The sequence below is a fragment of the Pseudophryne corroboree genome, chromosome 3, assembly GCF_028390025.1.
Source record: "Pseudophryne corroboree isolate aPseCor3 chromosome 3, aPseCor3.hap2, whole genome shotgun sequence".
NCBI lineage: Eukaryota > Metazoa > Chordata > Amphibia > Anura > Myobatrachidae > Pseudophryne > Pseudophryne corroboree.
Genome location: NC_086446.1, coordinates 437,561,346 through 437,585,798, shown reverse-complemented (window position 1 = coordinate 437,585,798; position 24,453 = coordinate 437,561,346). Strand labels below are relative to the sequence as shown.

The window sequence follows — 24,453 nt, the reverse complement described above, 5'->3', positions numbered from 1 at the left end:
GAAATTTTTGAGACGGGCCCCACCGTACCTGGCTCCGCCTGTGGAGCCCCAGCGTCATGCTGTGGACTTAGAGGAAGCGGGGGAGGACTTTTGCTCCTGGGAACTTGCTGTATGTTGCAGCTTTTTTCCCCTACCTCTGCCTCTGGGCAGAAAGGACGCGCCTTTAACCCACTTGCCCCTATTGGGTCGAAAGGACTGTACCTGATAATACGGTGCTTTCTTAGGCTGTGAGGGAACATGGGGTAAAAATGTAGACTTCCCAGCTGTTGCTGTGGAAACGAGGTCCGAGAGACCATCCCCGAACAACTCCTCACCCTTATAAGGCAGAACTTCCATGTGCCTTTTAGAATCTGCATCTCCTGTCCACTGCCGAGTCCATAACCATCTCCTGGCAGAAATGGACATTGCACTTATTTTAGATGCCAGCCGGCAAATATCCCTCTGTGCATCCCTCATGTATAAGAGTGCGTCTTTAATATGCTCTACGGTTAGCAATATAGTGTCCCTGTCTAGGGTATCAATATTTTCCGACAGGGAATCTGACCACGCAGCTGCAGCACTGCACATCCATGCTGAAGCAATAGCTGGTCTCAGTATAACACCTGTGTGTGTATATATAGACTTCAGGATAGCCTCCTGCTTTCTATCAGCAGATTCCTTCAGGGCGGCCGTATCCGGAGACGGTAGTGCCACCTTCTTTGACAAGCGTGTGAGCGCTTTATCCACCCTAAGGGATGTTTCCCAACGTGACCTATCCTCTGGCGGGAAAGGGTACGCCATTAGTAACCTCTTAGAAATTACCAGTTTCTTATCAGGGGAAGCCCACGCTTCTTCACACACTTCATTTAACTCCTCAGATGGAGGAAAAACCACTGGTAGTTTTTTCTCTCCAAACATAATACCCTTTTTTGTGGTACCGGGGGTAACATCAGAAATGTGCAACACATTTTTCATTGCCTCAATCATGTAACGTGTGGCCCTATTGGAAGTTACATTAGTCTCATCGTCGTCGACACTGGAGTCAGTATCCGTGTCGACATCTGTGTCTACCATCTGAGGTAGCGGCCGTTTTAGAGCCCCTGATGGCTTTTGAGACGCCTGGGCAGGCACAGGCTGAGAAGCCGGCTGTCCCACATTTGGTATGTCGTCAAACCTTTTATGCAAGGAGTCGACACTGTCGCGTAATTCCTTCTACAGAACCATCCACTCAGGTGTCGATCCCCGCAGGGGGTGACATCACATTTATCGGCATCTGTTCCGCCTCCACATAAGCCTCCTCATCAAACATGTCGACACAGCCGTACCGACACAACGCATACACACAGGGAATGCTCTGACAGAGGACAGGACTCCACAAAGCCCTTTGGGGAGACAGAGAGAGAGTATGCCAGCACACACCAGAGCGCTATATAACACAGGGATCCCACTATAAATGAGTGTTTTTCCCTTATAGCTGCATATATATATATATATATATATATATATATATATTGCGCCTAAATGTAGTGCCCCCCCTCTCTTTTTTACCCTTATGTAGCTTGACACTGCAGGGGAGAGCCAGGGAGCGTCCTTCCAGCGGAGCTGTGAGGGAAAAATGGCGCCAGTGTGCTGAGGGAGATGGCCCCGCCCCTTTTCCGGCGGACTTCTCCCGCTTTTTCTGGAATTCTGGCAGGGGTATTTTTACACCTATATAGCCTTCCTGACTATATATGGTGTAGATTTGCCAGCCAAGGTGTATTATATTGCCCTCAGGGCGCCCCCCCCCCAGCGCCCTGCACCCATCAGTGACCGGAGTGTGAGGTGTGCATGAGGAGCAATGGCGCACAGCTGCAGTGCTGTGCGCTACCTTGTTGAAGACAGAAGTCTTCTGCCGCCGATTTTCCGGAACACTTCTTGCTTCTGGCTCTGTAAGGGGGCCGGCGGCGCGGCTCCGGGACCGAACATCGAGGTCGGGTCCTGTGGTCGATCCCTCTGGAGCTAATGGTGTCCAGTAGCCTAAGAAGCCCAAGCTACCACCAGTTAGGTAGGTTCGCTTCTTCTCCCCTTAGTCCCTCGCTGCAGTGAGTCTGTTGCCAGCAGATCTCACTGTAAAAATAAGAATTTACTTACCGATAATTCTATTTCTCGGAGTCCGTAGTGGATGCTGGGGTTCCTGAAAGGACCATGGGGAATAGCGGCTCCGCAGGAGACAGGGCACAAAAAAGTAAAGCTTTACTAGGTCAGGTGGTGTGCACTGGCTCCTCCCCCTATGACCCTCCTCCAGACTCCAGTTAGGTACTGTGCCCGGACGAGCATACACAATAAGGGAGGCATTTTGAATCCCGGGTAAGACTCATACCAGCCACACCAATCACACCGTACAACTTGTGATCTAAACCCAGTTAACAGTATGACAACAGAAAGGGCCTCTTAAAGATGGCTCCTTAACAATAACCCGAATTAGTTAACAATAACTATGTACAAGTATTGCAGATAATCCGCACTTGGGATGGGCGCCCAGCATCCACTACGGACTCCGAGAAATAGAATTATCGGTAAGTAAATTCTTATTTTCTCTATCGTCCTAAGTGGATGCTGGGGTTCCTGAAAGGACCATGGGGATTATACCAAAGCTCCCAAACGGGCGGGAGAGTGCGGATGACTCTGCAGCACCGAATGAGAGAACTCCAGGTCCTCCTTTGCCAGGGTATCAAATTTGTAAAATTTTACAAACGTGTTCTCCCCCGACCACGTAGCTGCTCGGCAGAGTTGTAATGCCGAGACCCCTCGGGCAGCCGCCCAAGATGAGCCCACCTTCCTTGTGGAGTGGGCTTTTACAGTTTTAGGCTGTGGCAGGCCTGCCACAGAATGTGCAAGTTGAATTGTGTTACAAATCCAACGAGCAATCGACTGCTTAGAAGCAGGTGCGCCCAACTTGTTGGGTGCATACAATATAAACAGCGAGTCAGATTTTCTGACTCCAGCCGTCCTTGCAATGTATATTTTTAAGGCTCTGACAACGTCCAACAACTTGGAGTCCTCCAAGTCGCTAGTGGCCGCAGGCACCACAATAGGTTGGTTCAGATGAAATGCTGATACCACTTTAGGGAGAAAATGCGGACGAGTCCGCAGTTCTGCCCTATCCGAATGGAAGATTAGATAAGGACTTTTATAAGATAAAGCCGCCAATTCAGATACTCTCCTGGCAGAGGCCAGGGCTAGTAACATAGTCACTTTCAATGTGAGATATTTCAAATCCACCTTTTTCAATGGTTCAAACCAATGGGATTTGAGGAAATCTAAAACTACATTTAGATCCCACGGTGCCACCGGAGGCACCACAGGAGGCTGTATATGCAGTACTCCCTTGACAAAAGTCTGGACCTCAGGGACAGAGGCCAATTCTTTTTGGAAGAATATTGACAGGGCCGAAATTTGAACCTTAATGGATCCCAATTTGAGACCCATAGATAATCCTGATTGCAGGAAATGTAGGAAACGACCCAGTTGGAATTCCTCCGTCGGAACCCTCCGATCCTCGCACCACGCTACATATTTTCGCCAAATGCGGTGATAATGTTTCACGGTGACTTCCTTCCGTGCCTTAATCAAGGTAGGAATGACTTCTTCTGGAATGCCTTTCCCTTTTAGGATCTGGCGTTCAACCGCCATGCCGTCAAACGCAGCCGCGGTAAGTCTTGAAAAAGACAGGGACCCTGCTGTAGCAGGTCCCTTCTCAGAGGTAGAGGCCACGGTTCGTCCGTGAGCATCTCTTGAAGTTCCGGATACCAAGTCCTTCTCGGCCAATCCGGAACCACTAGTATTGTTCTTACTCTTCTTTGCCGTATGATCTTCAATACCTTTGGTATGAGCGGCAGAGGAGGAAACACATACACTGACTGGTACACCCAAGGAGTTACCAGTGCGTCCACAGCTATTGCCTGTGGATCTCTTGACCTGGCGCAATATTTGTCCAGTTTCTTGTTGAGGCGAGACGCCATCATGTCTACAATTGGTCTTTCCCAACGGTCTATTAACATGTTGAAGACTTCTGGATGTAGACCCCACTCTCCCGGATGAAGATCGTGTCTGCTGAGGAAGTCTGCTTCCCAGTTGTCCACGCCCGGGATGAACACTGCTGACAGTGCTATCACGTGATTCTCCGCCCAGCGAAGAATCTTGGCAGCTTCTGCCATTGCACTCCTGCTTCTTGTGCCGCCCTGCCTGTTTACATGGGCGACCGCCGTGATGTTGTCCGACTGAATCAACACCGGCTTTCCTTGCAGGAGAAGTTCCGCCTGGCTTAGAGCATTGTAGATTGCTCTTAGTTCCAGAATGTTTATGTGAAGAGACTTTTCCAGACTCGTCCATACTCCCTGGAAGTTTCTTCCTTGTGTGACTGCTCCCCAGCCTCTCAGGCTGGCGTCCGTGGTCACCAGGATCCAATCCTGAATGCCGAATCTGCGGCCTTCTAATAGGTGAGCCTTCTGCAACCACCACAGAAGTGACACCCTTGTCTTTGGTGACAGGGTTATTCGCAGGTGCATCTGCAGATGCGACCCTGACCATTTGTCCAACAGATCCCTTTGGAATATTCTTGCATGGAATCTGCCGAATGGAATTGCTTCGTAAGAAGCCACCATTTTTCCCAGGACTCTTGTGCATTGATGTACTGACACTTTTCCTGGTTTTAGGAGGTTCCTGACCAGATCGGATAACTCCTTGGCTTTTTCCTCTGGAAGGAAAACCTTTTTCTGAACCGTGTCCAGAATCATTCCTAGGAACAGCAGACGAGTTGTCGGGATTAAATGGGATTTTGGAATATTCAGAATCCACCCGTGTTGTCTTAGCACCTCTTGAGATAGTGCTAAAGCTGTCTCCAGCTGTTCTCTGGACCTTGCCCTTATTAGGAGATCGTCCAAGTATGGGATAACTAATACGCCTTTTCTTCGAAGAAGAATCATCATCTCGGCCATTACCTTGGTAAAGACCCGAGGCGCCGTGGACAATCCGAACGGCAGCGTCTGAAACTGATAGTGACAGTTTTGAACAATGAACCTGAGGTACCCCTGGTGTGCGGGGTAAATCGGAACGTGTAGATACGCATCCTTGATGTCCAAGGATACCATAAAGTCCCCTTCTTCCAGGTTCGCTATCACTGCTCTGAGTGACTCCATCTTGAACTTGAACTTTTTTATGTAGAGGTTCAAGGACTTCAGATTTAGAATAGGCCTTACCGAGCCATCCGGCTTCGGTACCACAAATAGAGTGGAATAATACCCCTTTCCTTGTTGTAATAGGGGTACTTTGACTATCACCTGCTGAGCGTACAGCTTGTGAATGGCTTCCAACACCCTCTCCCTTTCGGAAGAGACGGTTGGTAAGGCAGACTTCAGGAAACGATGAGGAGGATCCGTCTCTAATTCCAACCTGTACCCCTGAGATATTATCTGCAGGATCCAGGGGTCTACCTGCGAGTGAGCCCACTGCGCGCTGTAATTTTTGAGACGGCCCCCCACTGTCCCCGAGTCCGCTTGAGAGGCCCCAGCGTCATGCTGAGGTTTTTGCAGGAGCCGGGGAGGGCTTCTGTTCCTGGGAAGGAGCTGCCTGTTGGTGTCTCTTCCCTCTTCCTCTGCCTCGTGGCAGGTACGACAAGCCCTTTGCTCTCTTATTTTTGTAGGAGCGAAAAGGCTGCGGTTGAAAGGTCGGTGCCTTTCTCTGTTGGGGAGTGACTTGAGGTAAAAAAGTGGATTTCCCGGCAGTAGCCGTGGCCACCAAGTCTGATAGACCAACTCCAAATAACTCCTCCCCTTTATACGGCAAAACCTCCATGTGACGTTTTGAATCCGCATCACCTGTCCACTGTCGTGTCCATAAGGCTCTTCTGGCTGAAATGGACATAGCACTCACCCGAGATGCCAGTGTGCAAATATCCCTCTGTGCATCACGCATATAGATAAATGCATCCTTTATTTGTTCTAACGACAGTAAAACATTGTCCCTATCTAGGGTATCAATATTTTCAATCAGGGATTCTGACCAAACTACTCCAGCACTGCACATCCAGGCAGTTGCTATAGCTGGTCGTAGTATAACACCTGCATGTGTGTATATATTCTTTTGAATAACTTCCATCTTTCTATCTGATGGATCCTTAAGTGCGGCCGTCTCAGGAGAGGGTAACGCCACTTGTTTGGATAAGCGTGTGAGCGCCTTGTCCACCTTAGGGGGTGTTTCCCAGCGCGCCCTAACCTCTGGCGGGAAAGGGTATAATGCCAATAACTTTTTTGAAATTATCAACTTTTTATCAGGAGCAACCCACGCTTCATCACACACGTCATTTAATTCTTCTGATTCAGGAAAAACTGTTTGTAGTTTTTTCACACCATACATAATACCCTGTTTTACGGTATCTGTAGTATCAGCTAAATGTAACGTCTCCTTCATTGCCAAAATCATATAACGTGTGGCCCTACTGGAAAATACGTTTGAATTTCTACCGTCGTCACTGGAATCAGTGCCCGTGTCTGGGTCTGTGTCGACCGACTGAGGCAAAGGGCGTTTTACAGCCCCTGACGGTGTTTGAGGCGCCTGGACAGGCATTAATTGATTGTCCGGCCGCCTCATGTCCTCAACTGACTGTTTAAGGGAAGATAAACCATCACGTAATTCCACAAATAAAGGCATCCATTCTGGTGTCGACCCCCTGGGGGGTGACATCTGCATATTTGGCAATTGCTCCGCCTCCACACCAATATCGTCCTCATACATGTCGACACCACGTACCGACACACACCGCAAACTCACAGGGAATGCTCTAATGAAGACAGGACCCACTAGCCCTTTTGGGGAGACAGAGGGAGAGTCTGCCAGCACACACCACAAAGCGCTATATATACAAGGGATATCCTTATATTAAGTGCTCCCTTATAGCTGCTTTAATATATATATATATAGCCATTAATGTGCCCCCCCTCTCTGTTTTACCCTGTTTCTGTAGTGCAGTGCAGGGGAGAGACCTGGGAGCCGTTCTGACCAGCGGAGCTGTGACAGAAAATGGCGCCGTGTGCTGAGGAGATAGGCCCCGCCCCTTTTTCGGCGGGTTCCTCTCCCGCTATTTTTCCAGTCAGGCAGGGGTTAAATATCTCCATATAGCCCCTATGGGCTATATGTGAGGTATTTTTAGCCTTGTATAAGGTTTATATTTGCCTCTCAGAGCGCCCCCCCCCAGCGCTCTGCACCCTCAGTGACTGCCCAGTGAAGTGTGCTGAGAGGAAAATGGCGCACAGCTGCAGTGCTGTGCGCTACCTTATGAAGACTGAGGAGTCTTCAGCCGCCGGTTTCCGGACCTCTTCACGCTTCAGCATCTGCAAGGGGGTCGGCGGCGCGGCTCCGGGACCGGACTCCACGGCTGGGCCTGTGTTCGATCCCTCTGGAGCTAATGGTGTCCAGTAGCCAAGCAGCAAATCCACTCTGCATGCAGGTGAGTTTACTACTTTCCCCCTAAGTCCCACGTTGCAGTGATCCTGTTGCCAGCAGGACTCACTGTAAAGAAAAAAACCTAAACTAAACTTTCTCTAAGCAGCTCTTTAGGAGAGCCACCTAGATTGCACCCTTCTCGTTCGGGCACAAAATCTAACTGGAGGAGGGTCATAGGGGGAGGAGCCAGTGCACACCACCTGACCTAGTAAAGCTTTACTTTTTTGTGCCCTGTCTCCTGCGGAGCCGCTATTCCCCATGGTCCTTTCAGGAACCCCAGCATCCACTTAGGACGATAGAGAAATAAAAAACCTAAAATATACTTTCTTTCTAGGAGCTCAGGAGAGCCCCTAGTGTGCATCCAGCTCAGCCGGGCACAAGATTCTAACTGAAGTCTGGAGGAGGTTCATAGTGGGAGGAGCCAGTGCATACCAGTAGTCTAAAGCTTTCTTTTAGTTGTGCCCAGTCTCCTGCGGAGCCGCTATTCCCCATGGTCCTTACGGAGTCCCAGCATCCACTTAGGACGTCAGAGAAAATACAATAAGACTATTGTGCCAGTAAGTTATGTCCAGTGTGTTCAATGTATGATGTTAACTTAAAATTTAATTAGCTTCAAATAGGCTTGATTTCCGTATTGGTAGGTATTTGCCTCAACTAAAATTTCTCATATCATATTCGGTGTTGTTTCTCAATTGAGGAAATTACCCTCCCTTTTAATTATTTTCTAATTATTCCCAAACAAGCTACCCCTGATGGTCATTTAGATGAAACACGTTGGCTTTGTCACTCAAAAGCTATCAAACCAGTTTGAGAAGATACTCCCTTCTGAGCTCACACCTTGAAAAAGGTGAGGGAGTATCTACAGTTAACATCATACACTGATCACACTGGACATAACTTACTGGCACAATAGTCTTATTGTATTTTATATGCAAATATTGTACAATTAACTATTTTTAATACCTATCTGTTCAAATCTGTGATATTAAACGAATATGTTTTACTAATTGGCCTTCGGCCTGTTGTTTGGGTGACTATCTGGTGAGGGGTTATCCGTTACAGGTCCCCAGATATTAACAGTCTCCAGTATACTACATACCCATGTGGGCTTCCTTGGAAGAATCACCGTAAATACGTTCCATATAGCGTGCTTGGGAATTGTGTTTTATTTTTTATGAAATTGAGATCCATCAACAGGGATTTCTCCCGTAGTGCTGCTGAAAACAAGCAGCCCCGGTGCCAAAATCCAGCAAAATATACTCATCCAAAGGGGGATCACACAACCGGCACTCGGGAGGAGAGTAGGGATGCATAAAGATGGTATCTGTTGTATAAGAAAGACCAGCTTTATGCATCTCTAATCGCCCCCCGAGTGCCAGTTTTGTGAAAACCCCCCTTTATGTACACACATACATATACACACACATATATATATATATATATATATATATATATTAATATTCCTTTATTAATAAAGTTTTGTTATTACTTTTACGTAACATTGTATTGTATGTGATTACTCTATTCACATGATATTTTTCACTAGTAGCCCTCTGTTATAAACATCCCACCGGGAACACCAAGACAAATAGTGGACTCACCTTTTTAAGCAGCCGTGGAGCATCAACATCCAGCTTGCAACGCCTCTCCACCACATGCACTGCTCCATCCTCACTGATGTATTCGTTCATGATATCACTGCCAACAAACATGGGGATGAGATGACATGTCGGGAAACGCCGCTCATACGCCTGCAGAATTGGGAGGGGGAAAAAAAAAATCATGAGTAAGATGTGTGGAATTACAATTATTGAGTATACTGATCAAAAATTTGCGCCAATACACAGACAGAGCCAACACTGGTTTGGTATGCAATTGCCAAGTGTCCCTATATGCTATGTAGCAAGCCATGAAAAAAGTACAATCCTTGGCAATGATCTCCTTGTGAAAAGCATACACTACAAAATATATTTAAATAAAAGTTATAGGCCGGTATATAATGGGAGCACAGTTTTGCATCTGGGAAAAAGCAGCACAAACTCGAACATTATAATGTGTGACTTTTTCCCGGAACACAGCCAATGTTATAGAGTGCTTCTTTTGCATTCCTAATGCAAATCGTATCAGACTTCTTGCGGGATTTAGACCAGGAAGCATCACTTTTATAGACTAACCGGAATACGTATTTTAGTATAACAGTTGCAGTGTGACAAAGTGTGAGAGGTTGGTGTATTGTTTGGAGAGGTGTACCAAAGAGTTGGAGCAAGCATGGCATCCTTGAGAGTGGCCAGAGAGAGTAGGAAGCTGGTGGAGGACAAAGCCATGTCTCAGCAGCAGCAGCCTGTGACTACACAGAGCCAAAAGAGTGTGAGGAGGAGGTGGTGCTGGAGAGTGGTGTGGAGGACACTGATGAGAAGGCTGCTGCATCTGCACCTGGCAAGTCCAGGTCAGGGCGCAATATGGGGTTTCTTATGGAGAAAAGTGTGTCCTCGTCCATGCCATGGTGCAGATTTAACACTCCTGATAACACTCCCAGGTGTACAGGACTCCTGCTTCCCTGAAGGCGGCCATGTGGAGGTGGTTCCTGGATGCAGTAAAGGTGGTCAGCTCCTGCCATCGGGACCTGAAGAACATTAAGAGAAGGTATGGTGACATCAAACAAGTCCTGAAGGCGAAGATGGCTGAGAAGCACTGCAAGGGTCGCAGGACAGGAGGACGAGCTGCACCAGTCCACTACACGGAGTACGAGGAGGAATTAAAGCATTCCACGTTGTTTAAATAAATTACAAAAAACATTTGTCCTACAAAGTATGCATAAATGTATGCAGTAAATAAGGTGCACTATCCCTGAAGAGGTTAAGAGTTTGTGTATATAATTAGTTTATTAAATGTTTTGTTTATTAAAAGCATGACTGTGTGCCATCCTGAGCAGAGTAAGCATGGGTCATGTGGTAATTTGTGCAGATTCAAACACACCAGACAGTTTTAGTGTTGGGAAGGCCATTTGTACATTATGTAAGGATTCATTTTTACTGTAGAATGCATCATTAATTTTTTTTCTTAATACTAATACCTAATTTCTTTCAACACAGATGCTGTGCGCCAGCGTACAGCTCCACCAAAGAGGCAGCGTCATAAGACAGCCACAGAGGAGGCTGGTGTTGTTTCAAAACCTACACACATATCAAGGCCTACAACCATAACATTAATCACTTTGGACACAACCACATAAGTGAATTTTTGCCTGCAGCCTACTTTAAACTGATATGTGAAGTATTTTATTTTATTTTTTTAAAAGGCCGCTGAAAAGAGATTTTATAATCCAAGCTTGTGCTTTTGTAATGTAATTTTTACTATGTCAGCTAGCAAGTTTTTGTTTGTTTTTTAAATTTTGTTTTTAAAGCACATGCTCCAAATTAGTGTAGGTTGTATTTATTCTCCATTACAAGTGCCTTTATTTCCTTTATGTCCTTTGCAGGTTCTTCTCGTGTGCAGTCAGCGCCCTCACTCCACCCGTCACCAGTGCCTCTGGCCCTGCCACTTCCAGGGCTGGTGGCATATTCATCGAGGGAAGAGGATGACAACACCACCATCATCCCTCACTCGCGTGGAGCAAACACTGTATGTGCCACCGCCACAGCAGCTGCAACCACCACTGCCCACCACACAGGCCATTATTGTCAGTATGGAGGAACTCTCCATGTCCCTCCAGCATTTTTGGGAGCACCAGGTGACCTTCAAGATCAGCAGACCAGCCAGCAGGACTATTTTGGGCAGCTAATGTGGCGGCAGAGGCACACCGAGACAGTCACCTGCAGGACTAACTCACTCAAAACGGGAGCAATTGCAGGTGGCCCAGGAGCAACTCAGGGGACGTGGGAGTACACACATGCCATCCGGGTACAAACCCAGGTGACTGTGGCCCTCCACTACAGCACACAGAATGCCTCACCAGTGACACCACCGCCCGCCCCCCCCAAAAGGCATAGTGTCCGGACGCAGGGAGGGGGCAGTGAGAGGTCAAGGGGCTTCCTCCTCCCAATAATTGTTATATTTTTTTGTTTGCCCATCTTTGTATTTGTTTGTTTCTCTGATTATTTTGTTGGAATTGGTTTGTCAATTTTTAAGTTAATTTCAAAGTCTAAAATGTATTTAGGGCTAATGTGTTTAAATTGTATATTTAAGTACGTATACTATTTAGGGGGTGCATTAAGGGAGTTTGGTATTAAAACACGTTAGAACAGGATTTAGTGGGAACATTTGACCTAATATGGCTCATTATAATGTTCATTTACCCATGTATAAATGTGTCCTCCTACATCTTTGATGCAAGGTGCATCTTTTTCCACATTTTTCCTTGAAAATGTGCCTCATTTACAAAGGGATGCAGTAGGACACAAAAGCAGATCCTGCTGATTAAAATGATATGTGGCATGCCTCTACTCCGTGTGTACTTGGGTTTGTATCGGTATACCAAATTATGTTACAGTGTTTGGCAGGAAAACACTGTAGCAGAAATTTTGTAAGCAGATACAGCCACAATTGTGCGTCCTCTTGCATCCCTTTGTGAATAAGAAGCATTTTCCAGGGACAAATGTGCAAAAATGACATGTGCAGTACATGGACTATTTTGAGAGATCAAGGTACTTAGGTTTTATTTTAAGGTCAGAAATAATAAAAAAAAATATGTATTTGTTGTAGATGTGCTGTAATTGTGTACTTTTAATTGATTTTCAACATTGACAAATACAACTCACCCAAAAAAACAGCTATTTATGTATGACTTTGTAGAGCTGCTTTCTGAGAGATTTTCAAACTCGGACTCCATTACATCAGCTGAGTTGTATGTTTAACATGGGGAAAACACCTGGATTTGGCTATTTACCGGGGCGGTCTTGTCCAGAGTAGAAAACATCCAATTTTTCATGAACTCGGACGTTATTACATTGGCCGAGCTTGCAAAATGTGCATCTTTTGCTGCAAAATCGGAGATTTCACAAACTCTGCTCCCATTACATCCCAGCCAGAGTTTAATCTACCACAACAGTATGTTCTTCACACATTCGCTTCAAAGCTCTCCACAGGCATAAAGAAAAAAAAATTGCCAAATATAGGACACATTTTAATAATAAATAAGTGTATATGCAGAAATACCACAGTATGACAAGAGCCCAGATATATATGTAAAATATAATTTGGTATGGTTTTATTCCTAAACAGTGTACCTGGGAAAAAACACACATGCAATGAGATCACTTGTTTTAAAGTCATGTTATTTACGTTACTGTAACGTGCAGCACTTATCAATCAGCTATTTCAGACCAAAAGGCTTCTTTAATAGGTGATATAACAAGTTTTACAATCCACCTATCACCACAAATCATACATATACAGTATACTCAGCATTTCTATGTAGAGAGCTATTTGTGTTGTAGGTTCAGTAGTTCCTTACACAGTTTGCAAAATATATAGGTAGACTCCATTTCCACTATGCATCTGTACAAATGTATGGATATCTTGGAGAAAGAAAAAAAACAAACAAAACAAACACGACAATGTTAAGGCCCGTACACACTGGTCGATATATCGGTCGTTCTCTTGAACGGCCGATATATCGCGGGACCGTCGGCCAGTGTGTACGGCCGATACGTCTGTGAACTCAGTCGTTCACAGACGTATCGCGTCGGCCGCGCAGCACAGCCGACGGCCAATATATCTACCGATATATTGGCGCGTCGCTGTGTGTGTACGGGGCGGTCGGCCGACCGACAGTACACATGCTGCGGCGGCCGGCGGTGATTGACAGCTGAACTGGGTGGGCGTGTGTACACGCCCGCCCAGTTCATGATGTCAGTCTCCGACGGATCGGGCAGTGTGTATGCACAGCACACTGCCTGATCCGTCCATAGATATATCTGCAGATCTATTGATTTGCAGATATATCTATTAGTGTGTACCCACCTTAAGTCTAAATCAAGGCAGTCATGCCCACGAACCAGATAAAGCTACCTAAAGGGGGGTACTCACGGGAGAGATGTGTGCTGAGCGATCTTAACACAGACCGCTCAGCACACATCTCTCACCCCGCTCAGCACAGCGCGATGTGCTGAGCGAGGGGGAATGCCGACGGGGGGCCGCTCACTTCACACAACGGTGAAGTGAGCGACCCGCTAGATTGAGCCTGCATGCAGCTCAATCTAGCATCGGCGATAGCGATGCGTGGGGCCGTGCATCGCTATCGCTGGAGGGCATACACACGGCAGATCCGTGCTTAAAATCTAAGCAATCTAGCAAGATTGCTTAGATTTTAAGCACGGATCTCTCCGTGTGTACCCCCCTTAAAGATTTCAGCAACAGACAACTTGCCAGAGGGCCTTTTTAGACATATAGCATGACTAATTGCATCTGACTATCACATCTTTATGATATTCTCAAGGAAAAAGCATGGTGGAACAGTGGATAACACTGGCTCACAGCGGTTGTGTTTGCATGGTCTCCCCATGTTCGAATAGTACTTTCCCGCTGCTAATAGGCACCCAAAGCATAATCCCCAATAACAGGCTGCCAGAGCCGTGAAAACACCTGGGATCATGGACTTATGCCCGATCCTATGTGTTATCGCACGATCGCGGGTCCAATTTCAGCCTCTAATTGGATACCGCGTTAATAACCATCGGTCAAACATTGCAATACCCGGCAGTTTTTACCGGCCGAAAGAGCTTCGGGGCAGATAGGATACCGCCCTAAAACTGGTTTACTAATTGAACCCTTAAGATTCTCACACAACCCAATAATCTTTGGAATGATTAAAGGAATAGTCATTACATCGGCCGAGTTGTATGTTTAACATGAGGAAAACATCTGGATCCGCCTTTTTACCGGGTAGTCTTGCTCAGGGTGAAACTACGCATCCAGGCATGCCCTGCCACAGTTTTAACATTCCCCGATTGCAAAATTATGGCAGCGCATGCTGGGACTTGCAGAATTTTAAGATTCATAGAGAGCTAAAAACAGCCACCATAAATAGATTGCATTATTATTATTATACATTTTGTTTATGTGAAGAATGATAATATCTAAGTTTAGACAAAACAGTCCATGGACAGGTATTGCGGAATCCATGACAACGGGGGTTATCCAGGTATATTAGCAAACCAAAAAAGCACACTAATGGGCAAAACCAAGTTGCACTGCAGGGGGTAGGGGGGGGGGGGCAGATATGACATTTGCAGAGAGAGTTAGATTTGGGTGAGTTATATTGTTTCTGTGCAGGCTAAATACTGGATGCTTTATTTTTACATTTCAATTTAGGATTTCAGCTTCAACACACCCGACCCAAATCTAAATCTCTCTGCACATGTTACATCTGCCCCACCTGCAGTGCAGCATGGTTTTGCCCACTAGTGTGCTTTTTTGGTCCCCTAACAAACCTGAATAAGGCCCAATGTCAAGAAGGAAGAAAGAACAAAAAAGAAAAGAAAAAAAAAATCACAATAATTAAACATACAAAAATTTGACACCGAGAATGGAGCTTCGCATTATAAATCCCTTAAAAAGAAATTGGGTGGTCCTAAAGAAAACACGAGTCTCATACTACAGAGAATGACAAAAACAATGAAATATGGCCTTTTTAGTAGCTGCAGGAAGAACCTCTATGAAACTCTCCTACGTGGCAAAAATTTTTTTGGTAAGGGCCTCCTTTCTGGAGACATGCCTCTAATCAGTCCATACGAAAAAATAAATAATCCAAGAGTTGGAGAAGAATTCTGAATACATAAATGTAAAATGGTTTTACGAGCAGCCAATGAAATTGTTAATAGTAAGACCCTAATGTCTGGGGGCAAAAAAAAATAAAGATAACCCATTCTGGGGTGAGTGGAGCTTAATTAACTAAGTGATCAATGGCACAATGCCAAACCCCCAGCCAGAATCGTCTAACAAAAGGGCAAGTCCATAGACAATGATAAATGAACAGAGATATGGATTTAATTTATAATAAGAATTTACTTACCGATAATTCTATTTCTTATAGTCCGTAGTGGATGCTGGGGACTCCGTAAGGACCATGAGAGAATAGCGGCTCCGCAGGAGACTGGGCACATCTAAAGAAAGCTTTAGGACTATCTGGTGTGCACTGGCTCCTCCCCCCATGACCCTCCTCCAAGCCTCAGTTAGGATACTGTGCCCGGACGAGCGTACACAATAAGGAAGGATTTTGAATCCCGGGTAAGACTCATACCAGCCACACCAATCACACCGTATAACCTGTGATCTGAACCCAGTTAACAGCATGATAACAGAGGAGCCTCTGAAAGATGGCTCACAACAATAATAACCCGATTTTTGTAACAATAACTATGTACAAGTATTGCAGACAATCCGCACTTGGGATGGGCGCCCAGCATCCACTACGGACTATGAGAAATAGAATTATCGGTAAGTAAATTCTTATTTTCTCTAACGTCCTAAGTGGATGCTGGGGACTCCGTAAGGACCATGGGGATTATACCAAAGCTCCCAAACGGGCGGGAGAGTGCGCATGACTCTGCAGCACCAAATGAGAGAACTCCAGGTCCTCCTCAGCCAGGATATCAATTTTGTAGAATTTTACAAACGTATTTGCTCCTGACCAAGTAGCTGCTCGGCAAAGTTGTAAAGCCGAGACCCCTCGGGCTGCCGCCCAAGATGAGCCCACCTTCCTTGTGGAGTGGGCATTTACAGATTTTTGGCTGTGGCAGGCCTGCAACAGAATGTGCAAGCTGAATTGTACTACAAATCCAACGAGCAATAGTCTGCTTAGAAGCAGGAGCACCCAGCTTGTTGGGTGCACACAGGATAAACAGCGAGTCAGATTTCCTGACTCCAGCCGTCCTGGAAACATATATTTTCAGGGCACTGACAACGTCTAGCAACTTGGAGGCCTTCAAGTCCCTAGTAGCCGCAGGCACCACCAATAGGTTGGTTCAGGTGAGACGCTGAAACCACCTTGGGGAGAAATTGAGGACGAGTCCTCAATTCCGCCCTGTCCGAATGGAAAATCAGATAAGGGCTTTTTCAGGATAAAGCCGCCAATTCTGACATGCGCCTGGCCCAGGCCAGGGCCAACAGCATGACCACTTTCCATGTGAGATATTTTAACTCCACAGATTTAAGTGGTTCAAACCAATGTGACTTTTGGAACCCAAAACTACATTGAGATCCCAAAGTGCCACTGGAGGCACAAAAGGAGGCTGTATATGCAGTACCCCTTTTACAAACGTCTGAACTTCAGGGACTGAAGCTAGTTCTTTTTGGAAGAAAATTGACGGGGCCGAAATTTGAACCTTAATGGACCCCAATTTCAGGCCCATAGACACTCCTGTTTGCAGGAAATGTAGGAATCGACCCAGTTGAATTTCCTCCGTCGGGCCTTACTGGCCTCGCACCACGAAACATATTTTCGCCAATTGCGGTGATAATGTTTTTGCGGTTACATCCTTCCTGGCTTTGATCAGGATAGGGATGACTTCCTCCGGAATGCCTTTTTTCCTTCAGGATCCGGCGTTCAACCGCCATGTCGTCAAACGCAGCCGCGGTAAGTCTTGGAACAGACAGGGTCCTTGCTGGAGCAGGTCCCTTCTTAGAGGTAGAGGCCACGGATCCTCCGTGAGCATCTCTTGAAGTTCCGGTTACCAAGTCCTTCTTGGCCAATCCGGAACCACGAATATAGTGCTTACTCCTCTCCATCTTATCAATCTCAGTACCTTGGGTATGAGAGGCAGAGGAGGGAACACATACCCTGACTGGTACACCCACGGTGTTACCAGAGCGTCTACAGCTTATTGCCTGAGGGTCCCTGGACCTGGCGCAATACCTGTCGAGTTTTTAATCATGTGGAAGACTTCTGGGTGAAGTCCCCACTCTCCCGGGTGGAGGTCGTGCTGAGGAAGTCTGCTTCCCAGTTGTCCACTCCCGGAATGAATACTGCTGACAGTGCTATCACATGATTTTCCGCCCAGCGAAGAATCCTTGCAGCTTCTGCCATTGCCCTCCTGCTTCTTGTGCCACCCTGTCTGTTTACGTGGGTGACTGCCGTGATGTTGTCCGACTGGATCAACACCGGCTGACCTTGAAGCAGAGGTCTTGCTAAGCTTAGAGCATTGTAAATGTCCCTTAGCTTCAGGATATTTATGTGAAGTGATGTCTCCAGGCTTGACCATAAGCCCTGGATATTCCTTCCCTGTGTGACTGCTCCCCAGCCTCGCAGGCTGGCATCCGTGGTCACCAGGACCCAGTCCTGAATGCCTAATCTGCGGCCCTCTAGAAGATGAGCACTCTGCAACCACCACAGGAGGGACACCCTTGTCCTTGGTGACAGGGTTATCCGCTGATGCATCTGAAGATGCGATCCGGACCATTTGTCCAGCAGGTCCCACTGGAAAGTTCTTGCGTGGAATCTGCCGAATGGGATTGCTTCGTAGGAAGCCACCATTTTACCCAGAACCCTTGTGCATTGATGCACTAAGACTTGGCTCGGTTTTAGGAGGTTCCTGACTAGCTCGGATAACTCCCTGGCTTTCTCCTCCGGGAGAAACATCTTTTTCTGGACTGTGTCCAGGATCATCCCTAGGAACAGAAGACACGTCGTCGGAACCAGGTGCGATTTTGGAATATTGAGAATCCAATCGTGCTGCCGCAACACTACCTGAGATAGTGCTACACCGACCTCCAACTGTTCCCTGGATCTTACCCTTATCAGGGAATTGTCCAAGGAAGGGATAACTAAAATTCACTTCCTTCGAAGGAATATCATCATTTCGGCCATTACCTTGGTAAAGACCCGGGGTGCCGTGTACCATCCATACGGCAGCGTCTGAACTGATAGTGACAGTTCTGTACCATAAACCTGAGGTACCCTTGGTGAGAAGGGTAAATTTTGACATGAAGGTAAGCATCCTTGATGTCCCGAGACATCATGTAGTCCCCTTCTTCCAGGTTCGCAATCACTGCTCTGAGTGACTCAATCTTGAATTTGAACCTCTGTACGTAAGTGTTCAAAGATTTTAGATTTAGAATCGGTCTCACCGAGCCGTCCGGCTTCGGTACCACAACAGTGTGGAATAATACCCCGTTCCCTGTTGCAGGAGGGGTATCTTGATTATCACCTGCTGGGAATACAGCTTGTGAATGGCTTCCAAAACTGTCTCCCTGTCAGAAGGAGACATCGGTAAAGCCGACTTTAGGAAACGGCGAGGGGGAGACGTCTCGAATTCTAATTTGTACCCCTGAGATATCACCTGAAGGATCCAGGGGTCTACTTGCGAGTGAGCCCACTGCGCGCTGAAATTCATTGAGACGGGCCCCCCACCGTGCCTGATTCTGCTTGTAAAGCCCCAGCGTATACTGAGGGCTTAGCAGAGGCGGGAGAGGGTTTCTGTTCCTGGGAACTGGCTGATTTCTGCAGCCTTTTTCCTCTCCCTCTGTCACGGGGCAGAAATGAGGAACCTTTTGCCCGCTTGTCCACGAAAAGACTGCGCCTGATAATACGGCGTCTTCTCATGTTGAGAGGCGACCTGGGGTACAAACGTGGAATTCCCAGCTGTTGCCGTGGCCACCAGGTCTGAAAGACCGACCCCAAATAACTCCTCCCTTAATAAAGCAATACTTCCAAATGCCGTTTGGAATACGCATCACCTGACCACGGACGTGTCCATAACCCTCTACTGGTAGAAATGGACAACGCGCTTAGACTTGATGCCAGTCGGCAAATATTCCGCTGTGCATCACGCATATATAAAAATGCATCTTTTAAATGCTCTATAGGCAAAAATATACTGTCCCTATCTAGGGTATCAATATTTTCAGTCAGGGAATCCGACCACGCCAACCCAGCACTGCACATCCAGGCTGAGGCGATTGCTGGTCGCAGTAGAACACCAGTATGTGTGTAAATACCTTTTAGGATACCCTCCTGCTTTCTATCAGCAGGATCCTTAAGGGCGGCCATCTCAGGCGAAGGTAGAGCCCTTACAAGCGTGTGAGCGCTTTATCCCCCCTAGGGGGTGTTTCCCAACGCACCCTAACCTCTGGCAGGAAAGGATATAATGCCAATAACATTTTAGAAATGATCCGTTGTTATCGGGGGAAACCCACGCATCATCACACACCTCATTTAATTTCTCAGATTCAGGAAAACTACAGGTAGTTTTTCCTCACCGAACATAATACCCCTTTTTTGGTGGCACTCGTATTATCAGAAATGTGTAAAACATTTTTCATTGCCTCAATCATGTAACGTGTGGCCCTACTGGAAGTCACATTCGTCTCTTCACCGTCGACACTGGAGTCAGTATCCGTGTCGGCGTCTATATCTGCCATCTGAGGTAACGGGCGCTTTAGAGCCCCTGACGGCCTATGAGACGTCTGGACAGGCACAAGCTGAGTAGCCGGCTGTCTCATGTCAACCACTGTCTTTTATACAGAGCTGACACTGTCACGTAATTCCTTCCAACAGTTCATCCACTCAGGTGTCGACCCCCTAGGGGGTGACATCACTATTACAGGCAATCTGCTCCGTCTCCACATCATTTTTCTCCTCATACATGTCGACATAAAAGTACCGACATACAGCACACACACAGGGAATGCTCTGATAGAGGACAGGACCCCACTAGCCCTTTGGGGAGACAGAGGGAGAGTTTGCCAGCACACACCAGAGCGCTATATATATACAGGGATAACCTTATATAAGTGTTTTTCCCCTTATAGCTGCTGTATAGTTAATACTGCGCCTAATTAGTGCCCCCCTCTCTTATTTTAACCCTTTCTGTAGTGTAGTGACTGCAGGGGAGAGACAGGGAGCTTCCCTCCAACGGAGCTGTGAGGGAAAATGGCGCCAGTGTGCTGAGGAGATAGGCTCCGCCCCTTTTTCGCAGACTTTTCTCCTGCTTTTTTATGGATTCTGGCAGGGGTTAAATGCATCCATATAGCCCAGGAGCTATATGTGATGCATTTTTTTTGCCATCCAAGGTGTTTTTATTGCGTCTCAGGGCGCCCCCCCCCCCAGCGCCCTGCACCCTCAGTGACCGAAGTGTGAAGTGTGCTGAGAGCAATGGCGCACAGGTGCAGTGCTGTGCGCTACCTTGTTGAAGACAGGACGTCTTCTGCCGCCGATTTTCCGGACCTCTTCTGCCTTCTGGCTCTGTAAGGGGGCCGGCGGCGCGGCTCTGGGACCCATCCAAGCTGGGCCTGTGATCGTCCCTCTGGAGCTAATGTCCAGTAGCCTAAGAAGCCCAATCCACTCTGCACGCAGGTGAGTTCGCTTCTTCTCCCCTTAGTCCCTCGATGCAGTGAGCCTGTTGCCAGCAGGTCTCACTGAAAATAAAAAACCTAATCTAAAACTTTCACTAAGAAGCTCAGGAGAGCCCCTAGTGTGCACCCTTCTCGTTCGGGCACAGAGATCTAACTGAGGCTTGGAGGAGGGTCATGGGGGAGGAGCCAGTGCACACCAGATAGTCCTAAAGCTTTCTTTAGATGTGCCCAGTCTCCTGCGGAGCCGCTATTCTCTCATGGTCCTTACGGAGTCCCCAGCATCCACTTAGGACGTTAGAGAAATTTAGTTCTCCATAACAACCAAATTTTCTTTGTGGTCATAAAAGAGTATTATCAAGTATCTCAGGTGGTATGTCATGGTTTACCGTGTGCAAAAAGGCCACCAACGAAACGCTTAAGAAACCATATGCAAAAGTTTTGCCTTACCCAGATAGGATAACCGGAGAGAATTTATCCACCTCAATTCAATACTAAGCATGGTTAAAGTTTTCCCAACATTAAATTTACATAGATTCTGAATACTTTTAGGAAGATAATACACAAATATGGACGTTGCTCCTATGTCTACTTAAGTGTAGGATGAACGTAACCATGCTACAGGTATAAAGCCAATAACTCATCAAAAGTTAATAATAAATCCTGAAACAGACCAGAATTTTCCTAATAATTTCAAAAGGGGACATAGGGATGAAAGCAGGAATTGAGAAACAAATAAGGATATTGTTGGCAAATGCAGTTACTTTAGTTTCAATATCACTAACACAAATACATTGTAAAGTGGGCCAATAATTTATCACTAAGCCAGTGATTCCCAAACTTGGTCCTCAAGGACCCACAAGAGTTCACGTTTTCCAGGTCTCCTCTGAATCACAAGTGAAATAATTAGCTCCACCTGTGAAACTTTTAAAATGTGTCAGTGAGTAATGACTACGCAAGTGCACCTTTGGATGACCTGTTTAGGGTCCTTGAGGACAGAGTTTGGGAACTAATGCTTTAAGCAATTGTTTGAGAGAAAGAGTAAATAATAAAGGGGAAAGGGAGCACCCTTGACAAGTGATAGTCATCACTATAGGTCTACTTCTAGTACTATTTATCAATTATTTTTTATTCTTAGGGCATTATCCTATTAGCGCTGCTGCTAATAGGAATGCCAGGGGCTACCCTATCAGCCCCCATGACGGCCTGTTGCACCCAAAGCATATTCTGCGGCAAGGGAATGCCGGAACAGCGATAACACATTAGATCAGGGACTTCTCTCCGATCACACGTGTTTTTATGCAATCGCAGGTCCCATTTCGGCTGATCAAAATTACCTCTAATTGGATACCGCAATATTGACTGTCGTACATTGCGATTTCCGGCCGTTTTGATCAGACAAATCGGCATTGGGGCTAACAGGAAACCGCCCTGTGTGTTCATTCTAGCACCCTGCATCTGTCACAACCCGTGCTGGGGTGTCTCTGTCTGCTCTGATGCTTCTCTCTGGTTTGTATCTAAGCACTGAAGCCTCCCCATTAGAGGCCAGTATGTGGTCATCTTCTGACTACAGTTGTAAAGCGCAACAGAATTTGCTACGCTATATAAGAAACGGTTAATTAATAAATAAATAAATAAATAAATAAAGTGAACGGCTGAAAAGAAGCAGCATGTGATTCAACAAACTGAAAAATCTCATTTGGTTTAGCCACTCACATGTACAGACAAGGTGACTGTAAAGAGGCAGGGTCAGTCTGTATATGACCAGATTGATCGTCTGACTGAGCTTCCAGGTTGGTTCCCAACATTTTAAAATAACCCCCCCCTCCAAAAAAAAAAAACCCATCACCTGCCCTCACATTGTCAGATTTCCCCATGGCTTTCACATCATACCAAATTTTTCCTCTTCCCTCACAAATGCTGAAGGCATACTGGTAGAGAATACAGATTAAGTTACACAGGGACTGATTAAATAAGCCGTGCATAATAATAAGATTTTACTTAGCGATAAATCTATTTCTCATAGTCCGTAGTGGATGCTGGGGACTCCGTCAGGACCATGGGGAATAGCGGCTCCGCAGGAGACAGGGCACAAAAGCAAGCTTTTAGGATCACATGGTGTGCACTGGCTCCTCCCACTATGACCCTCCTCCAAGCCTCAGTTAGGTACTGTGCCCGGACGAGCGTACACAATAAGGAAGGATCTTGAATCCCGGGTAAGACTCATACCAGCCACACCAATCACACCGTACAACTTGTGATTTGAACCCAGTTAACAGTATGATAACAATGAAGTAGCCTCTAAAAAAGATGGCTCACAACAATAATAACCCGATTTTTTGTAACAATAACTATGTACAAGTAATGCAGACAATCCGCACTTGGGATGGGCGCCCAGCATCCACTACGGACTATGAGAAATAGATTTATCGGTAAGTAAAATCTTATTTTCTCTAACGTCCTAGTGGATGCTGGGGACTCCGTCAGGACCATGGGGATTATACCAAAGCTCCCAAACGGGCGGGAGAGTGCGGATGACTCTGCAGCACCGAATGAGAGAACTCCAGGTCCTCCTCAGCCAGGGTATCAAATTTGTAGAATTTTGCAAACGTGTTTGCCCCTGACCAAGTAGCTGCTCGGCAAAGTTGTAAAGCCGAGACCCCTCGGGCAGCCGCCCAAGATGAGCCCACCTTCCTTGTGGAATGGGCATTTACAGATTTTGGCTGTGGCAGGCCTGCCACAGAATGTGCAAGCTGAATTGTACTACAAATCCAACGAGCAATAGTCTGCTTAGAAGCAGGAGCACCCAGCTTTTTTGGGTGCCTACAATATAAACAGCAAGTCAGACTTTCTGACTCCAGCTGTCCTGGAATTATATATATATATATATATATATATATATATATTTTCAGGGCCCTGACAACGTCTAGCAACTTGGAGTCCTCCAAGTCCCTAGTAGCCGCAGGCACCACAATAGGTTGTTTCAGGTGAAAACGCTGACACCACCTTAGGAAGAAACTGGGGACGAGTCCGCAGTTCTGCCCTGTCCGAATGGAAAATCAAATATGGGCTTTTGTAAGACAAAGCCGCCAATTTTTACAATCGCCTGGCCGAGGCCAGGGCCAACAGCATGGTCACTTTCCATGTGAGATATTTCAAATCCACAGATTTGAGTGGTTCAAACCAATATGATTTGAGGAATCCCAACACTACGTTGAGATCCCACGGTGCCACTGGAGGCACACAAGGGCTGTATATGCAATACTCCCTTGACAAACGTCTGGACTTCAGGAACTGAAGCCAATTCTTTCTGGAAGAAAATCTATAGGGCCGAAACTTGAACCTTAATGGACCCCAATTTGAGGCTCATAGACACTCCTGTTTGCAGGAAGTGCAGAAATCGACCTAGTTGAAATTTTTTCGTGGGGCCTTCCTGGCCTCACCCACGCAACATATTTTTACCACATGTGGTGATAACGTTGTGCGGTCACCTCCTTCCTGGCTTTGACCAGGGTAGGTATGACCTCTTCCGGAATGCCTTTTCCCTTAGAATCCGGCGTTCAAACCGCCATGCCGTCAAAACGCAGTCACGGTAAGTCTTGGAACAGACAAGGTCCCTGCTGGAGCAGGTCCTTTCTTAAAGGCCGATGCCACGGTTCCTCTTGGAACAGACATGGTACTTGCTGAAAGCAAATCCCTTCTTAGCTC

The 24,453-nt window shown here is 46.6% G+C and overlaps 1 protein-coding gene across 3 annotated transcripts in view; it reads right to left on the bottom strand.

Moving 5' to 3' along the window:
• Positions 1-24,453, bottom strand: part of SEC14L1 (SEC14 like lipid binding 1) — a 202,778-nt gene that overhangs the window by 71,578 nt on the left and 106,747 nt on the right. For all 3 annotated transcript variants that reach the window (XM_063960441.1, XM_063960443.1, XM_063960442.1), the window contains one exon: positions 9,060-9,209. In XM_063960441.1, the coding sequence (XP_063816511.1) occupies positions 9,060-9,209 (150 nt within the window). The remainder of the gene's footprint in view (positions 1-9,059; positions 9,210-24,453) is intronic.